This window comes from Chionomys nivalis, chromosome 8 (genome assembly GCF_950005125.1).
Source record: "Chionomys nivalis chromosome 8, mChiNiv1.1, whole genome shotgun sequence".
Lineage (NCBI taxonomy): Eukaryota > Metazoa > Chordata > Mammalia > Rodentia > Cricetidae > Chionomys > Chionomys nivalis.
In genome coordinates this window covers 47924313-47937720 of record NC_080093.1, presented here as the reverse complement: position 1 = coordinate 47937720, position 13408 = coordinate 47924313, and the positions used below count along the sequence as shown (strand labels likewise).

General features: G+C 43.3%; 1 protein-coding gene across 3 annotated transcripts in view; it reads right to left on the bottom strand.

Moving 5' to 3' along the window:
• The window catches only part of Rtn3 (reticulon 3), a 54958-nt gene extending 44513 nt beyond the window's left edge, over window positions 1–10445 (bottom strand). For 2 of the 3 annotated variants that reach the window (XM_057778623.1, XM_057778625.1), the window contains exon 1: window positions 10117–10410. In XM_057778623.1, the coding sequence (XP_057634606.1) occupies window positions 10117–10258 (142 nt within the window). In that variant the 5' untranslated portion in view covers window positions 10259–10410. Of the gene's footprint in view, window positions 1–10116 lie in introns of all 3 variants that reach the window. The other variant, XM_057778626.1, reaches the window with a different exon arrangement.
• Between the last annotated feature and the right edge of the window lie 2963 nt (window positions 10446–13408).

The window sequence follows — 13408 nt, the reverse complement described above, 5'->3', positions numbered from 1 at the left end:
CATTTATAATCCAGGTACAAAATAGGAAAAAACCCCACAACATCTTGGCAAGACTGAATGTAGACAACTTGTAATCTGGTTGGATGCTAGAAACTAGAGAAATTATAGTCAAATATAACTGAGGAAAGCGGGAGTGGTGGTGGTTCACACATGCAATGCTGATACTTGGAGAGACCAATCAGGGTGACACAGTGTGACCCGGTCTAAAAGGAAAGAGGAAAGGAAGGAAAAAGAAAACTGAAGGACTCAATATCATTAGTGAACACAAGGGATAGCGTATAGTACGCATTCTTTATTCGTTTATACTCTGTCTCTTTCAAGGTTTAAAAGAGGATCGTACTACACATCTCAGATTAGTCTGGAACTTGATGCAGATTGGAAATCAGTATGTAATCAAGGCTAGATTCAAACTGGTGATCTTCCTGCCTCAGACTCTCAAGTGTTGGGATTACAGGCATGTGTCACGACCACTAGCTTATATGGTGCTGGAGGCTGAACAGACAGGACTCTGTGCATCCTAGCCAAGCATTTTACCAACTGAGCTATGTCCCCAGACCCAATGCCCTCTTAAAGAGCCAAGAACACATGCAGGATATCACATTTTGTCATCATCACTCCTTTAACTTGCAGAAGATGACAGTTTTTCAGACTTTTCTGCTTTATGATCTTGAAAAAGTGTGTGTGATGTTGGTTTGTATATGCAAGTTCAAGACACACATGCCCTTACTCAAGCATGTGGGGACTAGAAGCAGGCATCACATACCTTCCTCTGTTGTTCTCCACTCTTCTTTCCCCTCACTAAGCCTGGGGCTTGCTACTTTGGCTACACTGATTGGCCATTAACTCCAGGATCTGCTTGTCTCTAAAGCTCCCTCCCCTAGTGCTGGAACTACAAACACGAGCACCACACCTAGCTTTTACATGAGTGCTGGGGATCTGAACTCAAGTCCCTGTGCTTGTACTCACTGAGTCATCTCTCCAATCCCTGATCTTGAGAATTTTCAGGAATACCAATCAAGATATTTTGCAGAGCATTTTCCAATTTGGGTCTGACATTTTTCTTCTGGGCAGATTTGAATGATGGAGTTAGAGTAAGAATGCCACTGAGATAAAGGGCCATCATAACCATTTGAAGGAATAGTACCAGTGTGATTTCCTAGTAGAGATGAAAGCCTAACTCAGACTGCAAAATTTCTCCAGGACAGTTCTGTTTCCATCCAAGTCACTAGCCTGGAAGTGTGGATGTTAAGAGGACAACTTGCAGGAGGCAGTTCTGTTTTCACTACATGGGTTCTGGGGACCTCACTAGGACCCTGGATTTGGCAGTAAGTTCCTTTATCAGCAGTTTTTAACCTTCAAGTTGAGATCCCTTTGGGAGATGAACAACCCTATCACAAGGGTCCTCTAACACCATCAGAAAACAGATATTTGCATTATGATTCGTAAAAGTAGCAAAATTACAGTTACGGGGTAGCAAAGAAAACAATTTTACGTTTGGGGTCAGTACAACATGAGGAACAGTGTGTTAAAGGGTCACAGTATAAGGAAGGATGAGAACCACTGAGCTAAGCTATCTCACCGATCCAGGTTTTTTTTTTTTTTTTTTTAACACTGTATTTATTACTTTTCAGGTGTGGTGGGGCATTCCTTTAATCCCAGCATTCAGAAGGTAGAAAAAGGTGGAACTCTGAGTTCAAGGCCAGCCTGATCTTCAAATAGTTTTAAGAGAATCAGGGCTAGACAGAAAGACCCTGTCTCAAAAACAAAAAACTTTCCCGACAAAAGTATGCATGTGCAAAGTTTTATGTATGTGGGCTTTATATATGTGGGTTTGTATGTGCCAGGCACCTAAGTTAGTTCCTTTCTTCTTTTATGTGGGTCCCTGCTGTAGGAACTCCTTTAGCCAGTAGCCTTTAAGATACCAGCCCACTTGGGCATGGCCTCTTATACTATAAATGCCAACACAAAGAGGGCACGATCTCTCTCTCTCCCTGCTTCTGGATTCGGTTCCTGTTCCCTGTTCATGCAAAGGATCTCAGTATGTAGCCCTGGCTGGCCTGGAACTCACATAAGTCTACATATCTTTGTCCCCAAGAGCTGGGATTAAATATGTATGGCATCATACCTGGCCAGAAAGTTATAAAAAAAATAATTTCTTTTCAATTTTTTGCAGTACTGGGATCTGAACCCACAGCTTAGCAGGTAAACACTTTATCAATTATGTTTTTCAAAAGTTTGTAAAGTTTAGAAGGCTAAGCACAAACACACTAGGTATACATGATTACTATACACATAGTCACTAACATAAAACTTATTTGGAACCAATGTAATTTTGGCAAGAACTAGGAAATGATCAGTTTTAAGACTATCTCTTTTCCATGTCACTAATTCCTTCATTACCAAACTTCACTTAACAAATGCTTGCAACACTCACCTGAGTAGAACAGGTGACTGGCATATCATGAGGAACAATTTCCTCACAGCCAAATTCAACAAATCAACACACCATTCCTGCTATGGTTTTTAGTCTATCTCTAAAATACTAAAAAGCAATAAGGGTTCGTTCAATACAAAAGCAGTGCAAACAATAAATGAACAACAAAAATAACAAAATAAAAAGACTGAAACTCTACCATAAACCTTGTAAATAACTACCTGGAGATTTCCAGTTAGGGTTAAGGTGCATCCATTAAAGTTATGTAGACAAGTGCTTTTATGAGCTGAGTAAATAAATTACTTATGAATTTAGACTCAATAGAAAACAGCATTCAAAGAAAAATTTTCTTTTCCAGGAATAATAATAATAAAAAGTCAGTGGGTGTTTGTAGACTATTCTGACATGACCACTCTTGCTATCTCTTACATATGTCTGCTGTGACAACCATCTGTAAGGTATCCAAACTATATTTACTATGCCAGAATGCTACAGAAAATATTTAAGCATACTGATATTATGCCACCACTTAAGAAACAAGTTGTTTTTGTTTTTTTTAAATTACAACACCGTTTGGCAGATGGCTTAGGTGTATTCCCAGCTAGCGCTTACATCTTAAATTAACCCATTCCTATTATTTTATGATTTAACGAGGCTCGTGTTTTGTTACCTCTTGCTTCTTGGGTGGCTACATGGTACCTGCCTGATTCCGCCTTCTTTCATCCTCTATCTCTGTTTGGATTTCCCGCCTTGCTATATTCTGCCCCGTCATAGGACAAAGTGGCTTCTTTATTAACCAATAGTAATAAAACATATTCACAGCATACAGAGGAGAATCCCACATCATTTCCCCTTTTCTGTCTAAATAAAAAGAAAGGTTCTAACTTTTTTTTGTTCTTTTCTTTTTCTTTCTTTTCTTCAAGATAGGGTTTCTCTATAGCTTTTGGAGTTTGTCTAGGACTCACTTTGTAGACCAGGCTGGCCTCGAACTCATGGAGATCCTCCTGTCTCTACCTCCTCAGTGCTGGGATTAAAGGCATGCTCTATCACTTCCCTGTGGAAGGTTTTAACTTTAACATAGTAAAATTACATAACAAACAGGTATCAAGCAAGAATTACAATTACAATATTTGAGATATGGTCTATGTTGCTTTGGCAGGCTGGGACTTGATATGTAGATCAGGTTAACTTTGAATGCACACAGAATTGTCTGTCTCTGCCTTCTAAGTGTTGGGATTAAAGACAAATGCAACCACCATGCCAAGCTGCTAAATGGTTGGAGAGAGGGCTGGAGAGATGGCTCAGCAGTTAAGAACACATAATGTCTTTGAGGACTATAGTTAAGTTCCCAGCACTCACACTGGGTGGTTCACGACCACCTATAATTCTAGTTCTAGGGGACTCTGACACATCTGGCCTCTAGGGGAACCTATACTTGTATATACATACCTATACACAAACACATAACTAAAATTAAAAAATAAATATTTACAAAAGTGGCTGGATCACTTGGGAGTATGAGGCAGGTAGATCTCTGTGACTTGGAGGAGAGTTCCAGGGGCTATTCCACAGAGATATCCTGACTTGGAAAACCAAAAAGGAGGGGGGCAGGGAATATATAGCTCCTTGGTGGACTGTGTATCTAGCACAGGCCAGCTCCTGCACTCACACCTCAGTACCATCGGAAACAATAATTTTCTTTTATTGTTCAGGATGACTGGGATTTTTTTCACTTGTAATTCAACTACTATTCTATGTGCAGATAAGTTATAACTTACAGATGCATCAAGTGTTAGATATTGTTAATAAAAGTCAGGTTTCAAGTGTTTTGCTTTTAAAGACACACAGCAAAAACATCTAGCTCACACTGCTGATTTCCACTGTAGCCCTTCACACCAGTCATTACTATTTGCTAACATTCTCTCCAGGCAAAGCCCTTTCTTTCTGTGTGCCTCATTTTCACACCAACTATTTTTTTTTTTTTTTTGGTTTTTCGAGACAGGGTTTCTCTGTAGCTTTAGAGCCTTTCCTGGAACTAGCTCTGTAGACCAGGCTGGTCTCGAACTCACAGAGATCCGCCTGCCTCTGCCTCCCAAGTGCTGGGATTAAAGGCGTGCGCCACCACCGCCCGGCTTTCACACCAACTATTATCATCATTTTAATGATGTAGAAACTAAGACACAGGATTCGAACAAGAACAACAGTTATTAAGAGATAACCCAGACTGGCCGGGCGGTGGTGGCGCACACCTTTAATACCAGCACTCGGGAGGCAGAGGCAGGTGGATCTCTCTGAGTTCGAAGGCCAGCCTGGTCTACAAGAGCTAGCTCCAGGACAGGCTCCAAAGCAAAGCTAGAGAAACCCTGTCTCGAACCCCCCCCCCAAAAGAGATAACTCAGACTGGAGAGATGACTCAGTGGTTAAGAACACCGGCTGCTCTTCCAGAGGACCTGGGTTCAATTCTCAGTACCCACATGGCGGCTCACAACTGTCTCTCTAACTCCAGTTCCAAGGGATCTGATACCCTCACTCAGACAAACACCTAAGCACATGAAATAAAACTACGTAAATGAAAAAAACTCCTAACCCAAGGATGTGGGTGTGGCACACCTTTGGAGGTAGAGGTAGGTGGATCTCTGTGAATTCGAAGTCAGAGAGAGCTGCAGGACAGTCAGAGTTGTTACACAGAGAAACCGTCTCAAAAAATAAATAAATAAAAAACAAACAACAACAAAAAAAACCCAAAACCAGCCAGCGCTCATGCTTTTAATCCCAGCACTTGGGAGGCAAAGGCAGGTGGATTTCAGTGAGCTCAAGGCCAGTCTGGTCTACAAAGTGAGTTCAAGGACAGCCAGAGCTATACTGAGAAACCCTGTCTCAAAACACCAAAAGGAAAAAAAGTTTCAAATAGTTAAAACAAAATATTTTTCAATTGCCCAAGCTATTATTTGAGCCAATTTCATAAAGTGAAATGTAGCTTTATTTTGACATTGTAATTTTCAGAAAAGTAATTTCTAGCAGACTGTGAAATTTTAATGTCATTAGCTATTAAAAACATATTTTAAATTCAGGCACAATGCTGGAGAGATGATAGGTATCGGTTAAGAGCACTGGATGCCCTTCCAGAGGACCTGAGTTCTAGTCCCAACAACCACATGGTTTCATAATTGTTTGTAACTTCAATTGCAGATCATCAGCCACCATCTTCTGACCTCTAAGGAGGTGCACAGACATATATGCAAGCAAAACACCCATAAACATAAAATAAAATAAATCCTAACAATATAGGTATTGGGCAATTCTCACTCCAAAAAGAATGTTACATATTTCTGCCTCATTTACCTTAAGTCTCTTTCAAAGGCAGAAATCTGGGAAGGCATCCTGGCCCCTCCCCTTCTCTAAGAGTACTATCACGAATTGCTGCTCTTCAGCACCTGCCACACTGGGCCAGAGTTACTCACTTCTACCTATAACCAGAGACCACTATTCCTAAACTTCATTACTGGACAGGTCAGCAAAGACAAAGTCTTTTTCAGGATATTAAGCAACACTTACTCTTAACTAAAAACAACTTAAAAACTTAGTAAAGAGCATGAAATTCAAGACTGATAGCAATGTTTGCATGTTTTTCTCTACAACCACAGCAGAATTTTTAGGAGCCATTTTTAAAAAGTTAAATTTTAGACTAACAAATTTCATCTTATTTCTCTGACAAACAAAAGTGTGGAGGAAGGGGCTATAAAAAATGGTGACTTCACTGCAGTGTCTTTGGTTTTTGAGACAGGGTCTCTTAGTATTGTCCACCAGGCTGATGAATCTCCTGTCTCAATATGAAAAATGCAGATGACAGGTACCACATTCAGGTTCACCAAGGTACTTCAAAAGACTTTGTTTTCTGTTGTTGCTTTTTTTTTTTTTTTTTTTTTTTTTTTTTTTGGTTTTTCAAGACAGGGTTTCTCTGTGGCTTTGGAGCCTGTCCTGGAACTAGCTCTGTAGACCAGGCTGGTCTCGAACTCACAGAGATCCGCCTGCCTCTGCCTCCTGAGTGCTGGGATTAAAGGTGTGCACCACCACCGGCTTGTTGTTGCTTTTTTGAGACAATGTCTCATTATGAAGTCTTGATTGGCTTGGAACTCTTTCTATATAGACCAGGCTGGCCTCTAACTTACAGAAATCTATCTGCCCCTGCATCTTGAGTGATGGGATTGAAGATATATGTCAGCACACCCAGCGTTTTAAAAATGATTCTTCAGGTTAGAATACAAATGTATTTCACCGTGGCATGGTCACATGATTTTTTTTTTTAATATTTATTTATTATGTATACAATATTCTGTCTGTATGACTGAAGGCCAGAAGTAGACACCAAACCCCATTACAGATGGTTGTGAGCCACCATGTGGTTGCTGGGAATTGAACTCAGGACCTTTGGAAGAGCAGGCAATGCTCTTAACCTCTGAGCCATCTCTCCAGCCCACATGATTTATTTTTAAACATAAAAAAAAATATGTGAGGGGGTGGAGAGATGGCTCAGTGCTTAAGAGCAGTTATGGGCAGCTCTTTCAGAGGCCCTGGGTTCAATTCTAACGCCCACAAGGTGACTCACAATCATCTGTAAACTTAGTCCCAGGAAATCAGACGCCCCCTTCTGGCCTCCTCTAGCCACTGCATGCGGTGGTGCACAGACATGCACGCAGGCACAAACCAGCCATACACATAAAACTCAAAAATAAAAATAAAGCTTTAAAAAAAAAACCATTGTGTAAGGAAGGCAGAGTGTAGTGCTTAGGGAGGTCAGAACAACTGTGAGAATCAGTTTTCTCCTACCACGTGGGTCCAAGGGCTCTAATTTAGGGTGTTAACTTAATAGCAAGTGCCCTATCCACTGTCTCTCACTAGGCCCCTAAGACAGCCTGTTATATTCTCAAGTAGTCACCTGAACAACAAGAATCTTGCGCTGGGGTCACTGAAACTATCACTGCTCTCTGAATATCAGTAAATTGACAATGGGGAGGAGTTTATGATTGGACATTCATTTAGTGTCTATTTCGGGTGTTCCTTTGCAGCTTGTAAACCTAATGATTCATTCAACAGAAACTTACTGAGTACTTTTGTAGTTACAACAGCCAGACACTGTTTTAAGTGCCAGTGGTGGGCTAGGAGTGTGTCTCAGTGGTAAAGTGTGTGTTAGCAAAAACACGGACCTAGGATCCATCTACAGTACCATAAAACAGACAAGGGGAAGAGAAAACCTCACTAAGTGTCAATAGTGACAAAATATCTACAACTGATGTCAAAAATAGCAATTCTATACTAAAATGAAGAAAAATGGGTAATGTTGGGGGATTTATACTATTAGGAAAGTGCAGTGTGCAAACCCAGCTACTCAGAATACCATTTCAAGATATGAATTTCACTGTTGACAAAAATGTCTCATTTTAGCATCTTTCCCACTATCAAATTGAGGTATGCTGGAAGCTGGGCAGTGGTGGCACACGTCTTCAATCCCAGCACTTGAGAGAATCTAAAGTTTCAGGACATTGAAGGCTACACAGAGAAACCAAAGAGAGGTATGTTAAAACAAGATAAAGCAAATCAACAAAAAAAGCAAGATAGCTTGGCATAGTGGCTCATGCCTATTATTCCAGAATTTGAAATGCTCAGATAGAAAATTAGCCACAAGTTCAAGGCCTGCTGGGATATGAATGTTCCAGAAGGAGACTGAATCAAAAATACTCAGGGAAATGACAATTATAAAATTGTGACAATGTGACTGAGCAAAAGATATCAGAAACATAAGCTAACAGAAATACTGCATGTTAGTGTATTTGTATTGCTAATATACAATTCACTTGGTGGCAGTATATGCTTACATTTTTTTCTGACGCACCAAGGGGGCTAATGCACTAAAAGAATAAAAATGTTGATTCTTGCTAGGTGTGGTAGCATGCACCTATAGTCCCAGTGGAGGCTGAGGCAGAATCATCTTGCATTCAAAGCCAGCCTGAGTTACTTTGTCTTAAAATCTTTTTTCACCATTTGATCATAGTCAGGATTAAAATTTTAATTCCCTGGCTGTTAGCTAGAATGATTGCTCAATACTTAAATTCTGATTTTGAGCATAAACGGCAAACTTCTAAAACCTAGATCTATATCAGAAATTTGGAAATTGCGAATAGGAAGAGGCTAACCAAACAGTAAGTAGTGATGCAATTAAAGCCAAGGGACCAAGTTGCTAAGTTATAGAAAGCCACTGTTCATTTGGAAGTTAGCCCAGAACACAAAAATTTGGAGAAATGCTGCTGGTTTAAATAGAACCAGGGCTCCAAATATGCTGCCTCATTCCTTTATCTGCAGAAGCTTCCTCCCATACCATTTACCCAAATGGCTATAACCTCCCTGGAAGATCCGGCAGGGCAACAAAGCTCTCAGACAGGTGGAAAGTCAGTATTAGGAAACACAAGAGAATATATTTAATGCTAAGATCAGGAACGTTGTGTTCATTAGAATGATCAACTCAAGAGTGCGCTGGAGATAACAAAGCATTTTTTTAAACCTCTCAAAATTCTTCCTTTGACAAATCACGTTTTTTTTTTTTTTTTTTTTTTTTCCGCCAAAGACTCAGTTCCTTTAAGAACCACCACCTGCCAGCGGGCATATTTTCCTCAAGAAGGCATCTGCACTGCAGATCTCTGCACGAGGGGTGTTTGCTTGGCAGCTCTCACCAGTGGGCAGACTCGTATACAATAGAAACTAAAGGAGGCCGGCAGCGTCCCTCCTCGTCTTTTCAGACAAGGGAAAAGGGGGTCCAAGCAGACCAAGCTTTGTCTGAATTTTCTCCTCTTTTTCCCCGCAGTAAACGTTCCCTTTTGTTACACTGCTATCGAGAATAGGCCATCGAAAACATGAAATCAAAACATGGTGATGGCTTGGCATGACTGTGTTTATTATCTTCTAGAATACAGCAACTCATTGCGTGCCCCCACCCCCACGATGTGCCCATGAAGAGCAGGCTGTGTTGCAGATGCAGCCAAGGATCCATCTTGGACTATCCGCAGTTCCCTCCCAAATCTTCCTGTGCTATTCTCATCACGCCTCCTCTACCTCAGAGCCTCAGAAAAATCTGGCATTCAGTTTAGCTCAAAACGGTAATAGAACTTCTTGATCCTCCTGGCAAACAAAAACAATTTTTTTGGAGGACCATCACCCAATGTAAGATTGTGTCAACACCTGTCTGCAAACCTGCAACGCCATCCCTTCCACCACCACTCCTCTCAAAATCCTAACAGCATTTATTTCTCCTACGACCCACCTGTCACAATCCACTGAAGCTCGCTAATCCTCCACTAAGTCAGCCCCCCACCCCCGCCCCGTTCCACCCGGGGCTCTCCCGCCTCCCGGACACGATCCATTCCCTTCACCCAGCCTTTCTCCGTTCTCACCTGCGGGGAGCCAGCATGTACGCCCACACTCTCTAGACCACCTCCCCACCCCCAACCTGTTTCTTCACACCCCGTTATTTCCACACCGCGGCTCGGTCCTTCGCTCCCCTCCCCCTTTGCCTGTTCCTCAAACACCCGCCTCGGGGCCGAAGCCGCCCGCGGCCCGGGTGGGTCGCCCGCCCCCGCCCGGAGACCCGGTCGCTCGCGATCCCCAGGGACCGAGCTCCCCGCGCGCCTCACCCGCACACGAGGAGCCGCAGCTCTTCGCCCCCAGGGCGGGGCTGGCTCCGGGGCTCCCGCCGCTGCCGAGCGTGGACGGCTCGGCCCCAGAGGACGACGAGGAGATTGACGGGGACTGAGTGGCCGCCGACGACTCCGCCATGGCTGTATGAGCGAGCAAGGGCGGGAGAGTGGTGAAGAGAAACGTGGGGCGGGAGAGTGGGAGGGGACACAGGAAGATCCAGCAGCTGACTCTCCGAAGTACCGGGCGCAGGCTGTCCCGAACACTGACTCCGACAGACTGACTGACTCAGCCGTGCTCTGCGGGGAGAGGAGTACGAGCGCGCATGCGCACAAAGAGCCCGAGGACGCACGAGCGGCGGCCTCGGAGGCGCGCAGCGACACAATGCGCAGGCGCAGGAACTGTCCCTCTGCGCTCCCGCAGGAAAGGACGCAGCGTGACAGGCCCCGCGGGTGGGGCGAGCCTCGGGGGAGGTGGGGGGGTGCAGGCTAGAAACCTGACGTAAGGGGCGTGGCTAAGCGCCAAAACCCACAGACCACTGCAGCCCTCGTTGCGGATTCGTAGCCCGTCTCCTCCCGACCCTCTGGTTCTTTATGTGAATGCTTTGTAGTTGTCAGATTATGTTCCAACGATCGAGGTCTCTTTGTGCTTCCATAAGTTGCAAGTGATTTTTTTAATCATAAATTCTAGTTGATAGCTTTTGTCTGACGTGTACCCACCCACGTGTACCTGTGACTCCAAAGAAAAGTGAAAGCCACAATATATAGATATCCCCCCAATGTGCTATTTATCTGGCCATGTCGTAATATCGCCTCACCGAGGCAGACATGGCACAGTCCCACATTTGATAGGTGGAGAGAAATGCTAAACAGAATGAGAAACTATTACTCATTCCAATCACATTGCAATGCAGTCTCAGAATCAGCTTCATATTTTTATCTTGTTTTTCTTCCCAAAGAGGGTTTCAGGTTGCCTTTTCTCTGAATAGGTTCTGAGGAAGAGAAGACATACTTTGGAAGGGAAAAAAAGCTTCCGAGGAAAGGAAAACCAGGAGGTAACATCTTGGTTGTGACTGGGAGGGCATAAAATAAGATATTAAAAGTGAGGCACAGATACACATTACAGAATTTTATTCATGTCCTAAGATGAGTCCTTAAATAAAAACATATTTGAAACTGAGCATCAGTTTATATAGGATTTTGTTCATCGATCTTCTTCTGGGCTGACTTGCTAAATTCAAAGTCTCCCTATTCTGGTCAAAATTTTTGAAAGTACATAATAATGATGAAAATCAAAGCTGTGAGCCGGGCGTTGGTGGCGCACGCCTTTAATCCCAGCACTCGGGAGGCAGAGGCAGGCGGATCTCTGTGAGTTCGAGACCAGCCTGGTCTACAAGAGCTAGTTCCAGGACAGGCTCCAAAACCACAGAGAAACCCTGTCTCGAAAAATCAAAAAAAAAAAAAAAAAAAAAAAGAAAAAAAGAAAATCAAAGCTGTGGGATTTGATGTTGCTAAGCAACAACTGATGACCCAAAGTTCAATTGCAGGTTCAGCAAATCCTGTCAAGATGCAAACTCATGGAGGGGGAGTTAGGCATGCAGGCTGCTGCCAATGGGGAAAGCGATCTGACCAGTAGAAATCTAGAACAAACTGGACCTCATCTGTCCTACACAGTATTTTAAGGTCAAATAAATCCCATACAGCATCCTGGTTGTTGCAATGCTCTGAAAACCGCCCAGAATAGTTCCCAAAATAACTGTGGAAAATATTTTACTCTGGCACTCAACAACATCAGTTAATAATGCAGCAACCTGCCGGGCAGTGGTGGCGCACTCCTTTAATCCGAGCAGTCTGGAGGTAGAGGCAGGAGGATCTCTGAGTTTGAAGCCAGTCCCTAGTCTACAGAGAGAGTTCCAGGGCAGCCAGGACTACAGGAAAAAAAAAAAAAAAAGAAAGAAAGAAAAAAGAAAAGTAAAAGAAAATGTGTTCATAAGATCCTGCTGTAGGTAACTAGTGATTTTCTTAACTAGTGATTGATGGGGGATCATCTCATTGTGGGTGGGGCCATCCCTGCGTGGGAGGTCTTGAGTTCTATAAGAGCGCAGTCTGAGCAATATACGGGAGCAAGCCAATGAGCAGCATCTCTTCATGGTCTCTGTGTCAGTTCCTGCCACCAGGTTCCGGCCCTGCTGGAGTTTCTGTCCTGACGTCCTTCGACGGTAAACATTGATAAGGAAGTATAAGCAGAATAAACCCTTTTCTCCTCAACTTGCTTTTTGGTCATGGTGTTTTTTTCACAGCGATAGAAATCCTAAGACAAACTGGTACCAATGTAGTGGGGTGTTGCTGTGACAGCCCTGACCATGTTGTTGGGAGGACTGTTTCAGGACTTTGGAACTTTGGGCTAGAAAAGTCATCGAGTGTTGAGAGCTCAGTGGGCTGTTCTGAGCGAGCTTGGAAGATAAGAATGTTGAAAGCAGTGCAGGTGATGGAGGCCTGGTTTGTGAAGTGTCAGACAGAAGCAAAGACTTAACCAGGCTTTGTGTGTGAAGAATTTGTGGTGTTGAGTCAGCTGGAGTTGAATTGTCTGTGGTTAACGAGAGACCAGAATCACTAAAATATAACTTTGGCTTTGCTGGAACAATGGGTCAAAGTAATCAGATGTGATTAAGCATATCACTGAGGTGAAGCCTTCTGGGAAGTGTTTCCTCAGGATCAGCACACAGAAAGCTGTGTTCCAGAAACGGCCAAGGTTTGTACCTCAGGCTGGCAGCTGATCTTGGTAGTATGAGTCACCCAGGTGGTACTGATTTTGAAGGCATGAAGGGGTCATGGCGAGCAGCTGAGGGTTGGCACTGTGTAGAATGCTAGAGTCCCTGAATGCTAGGCTCTCCCAGGAGAGGTTATTGGTGAAAGTTTAGCTTAGTTTCGGGAGAAGATTCCAGCATTTTGGAGACGCCAGTACCGTAGAGTAGCTACCAAGAACAGCAGCAGGTGTGGAGTGGAGCCAGCTGAGGCCAAGGAGACAAGCTGGGTGCTGTAGAGGGCAGAGCTGCACAAATGAGCTGAGCCCTTTGAAGGAGCCCAGGAGATTGTGAGTGTGTCCCAGTCGTTGGATGTTGAGTTATTTACACTGTTGGAGTTTGGTTTTGCTTCATTCAGATTGTAATTTGCCCTGGTTCTTCCCCTGATGAAGTATAAAAGTACTTATTTTTTATGTTACAGAAGCCCACATTGAGAGACTTAACATTTGTGAAATGGGAGATTTTGGAGTTTTACAGAGAATTTGGAT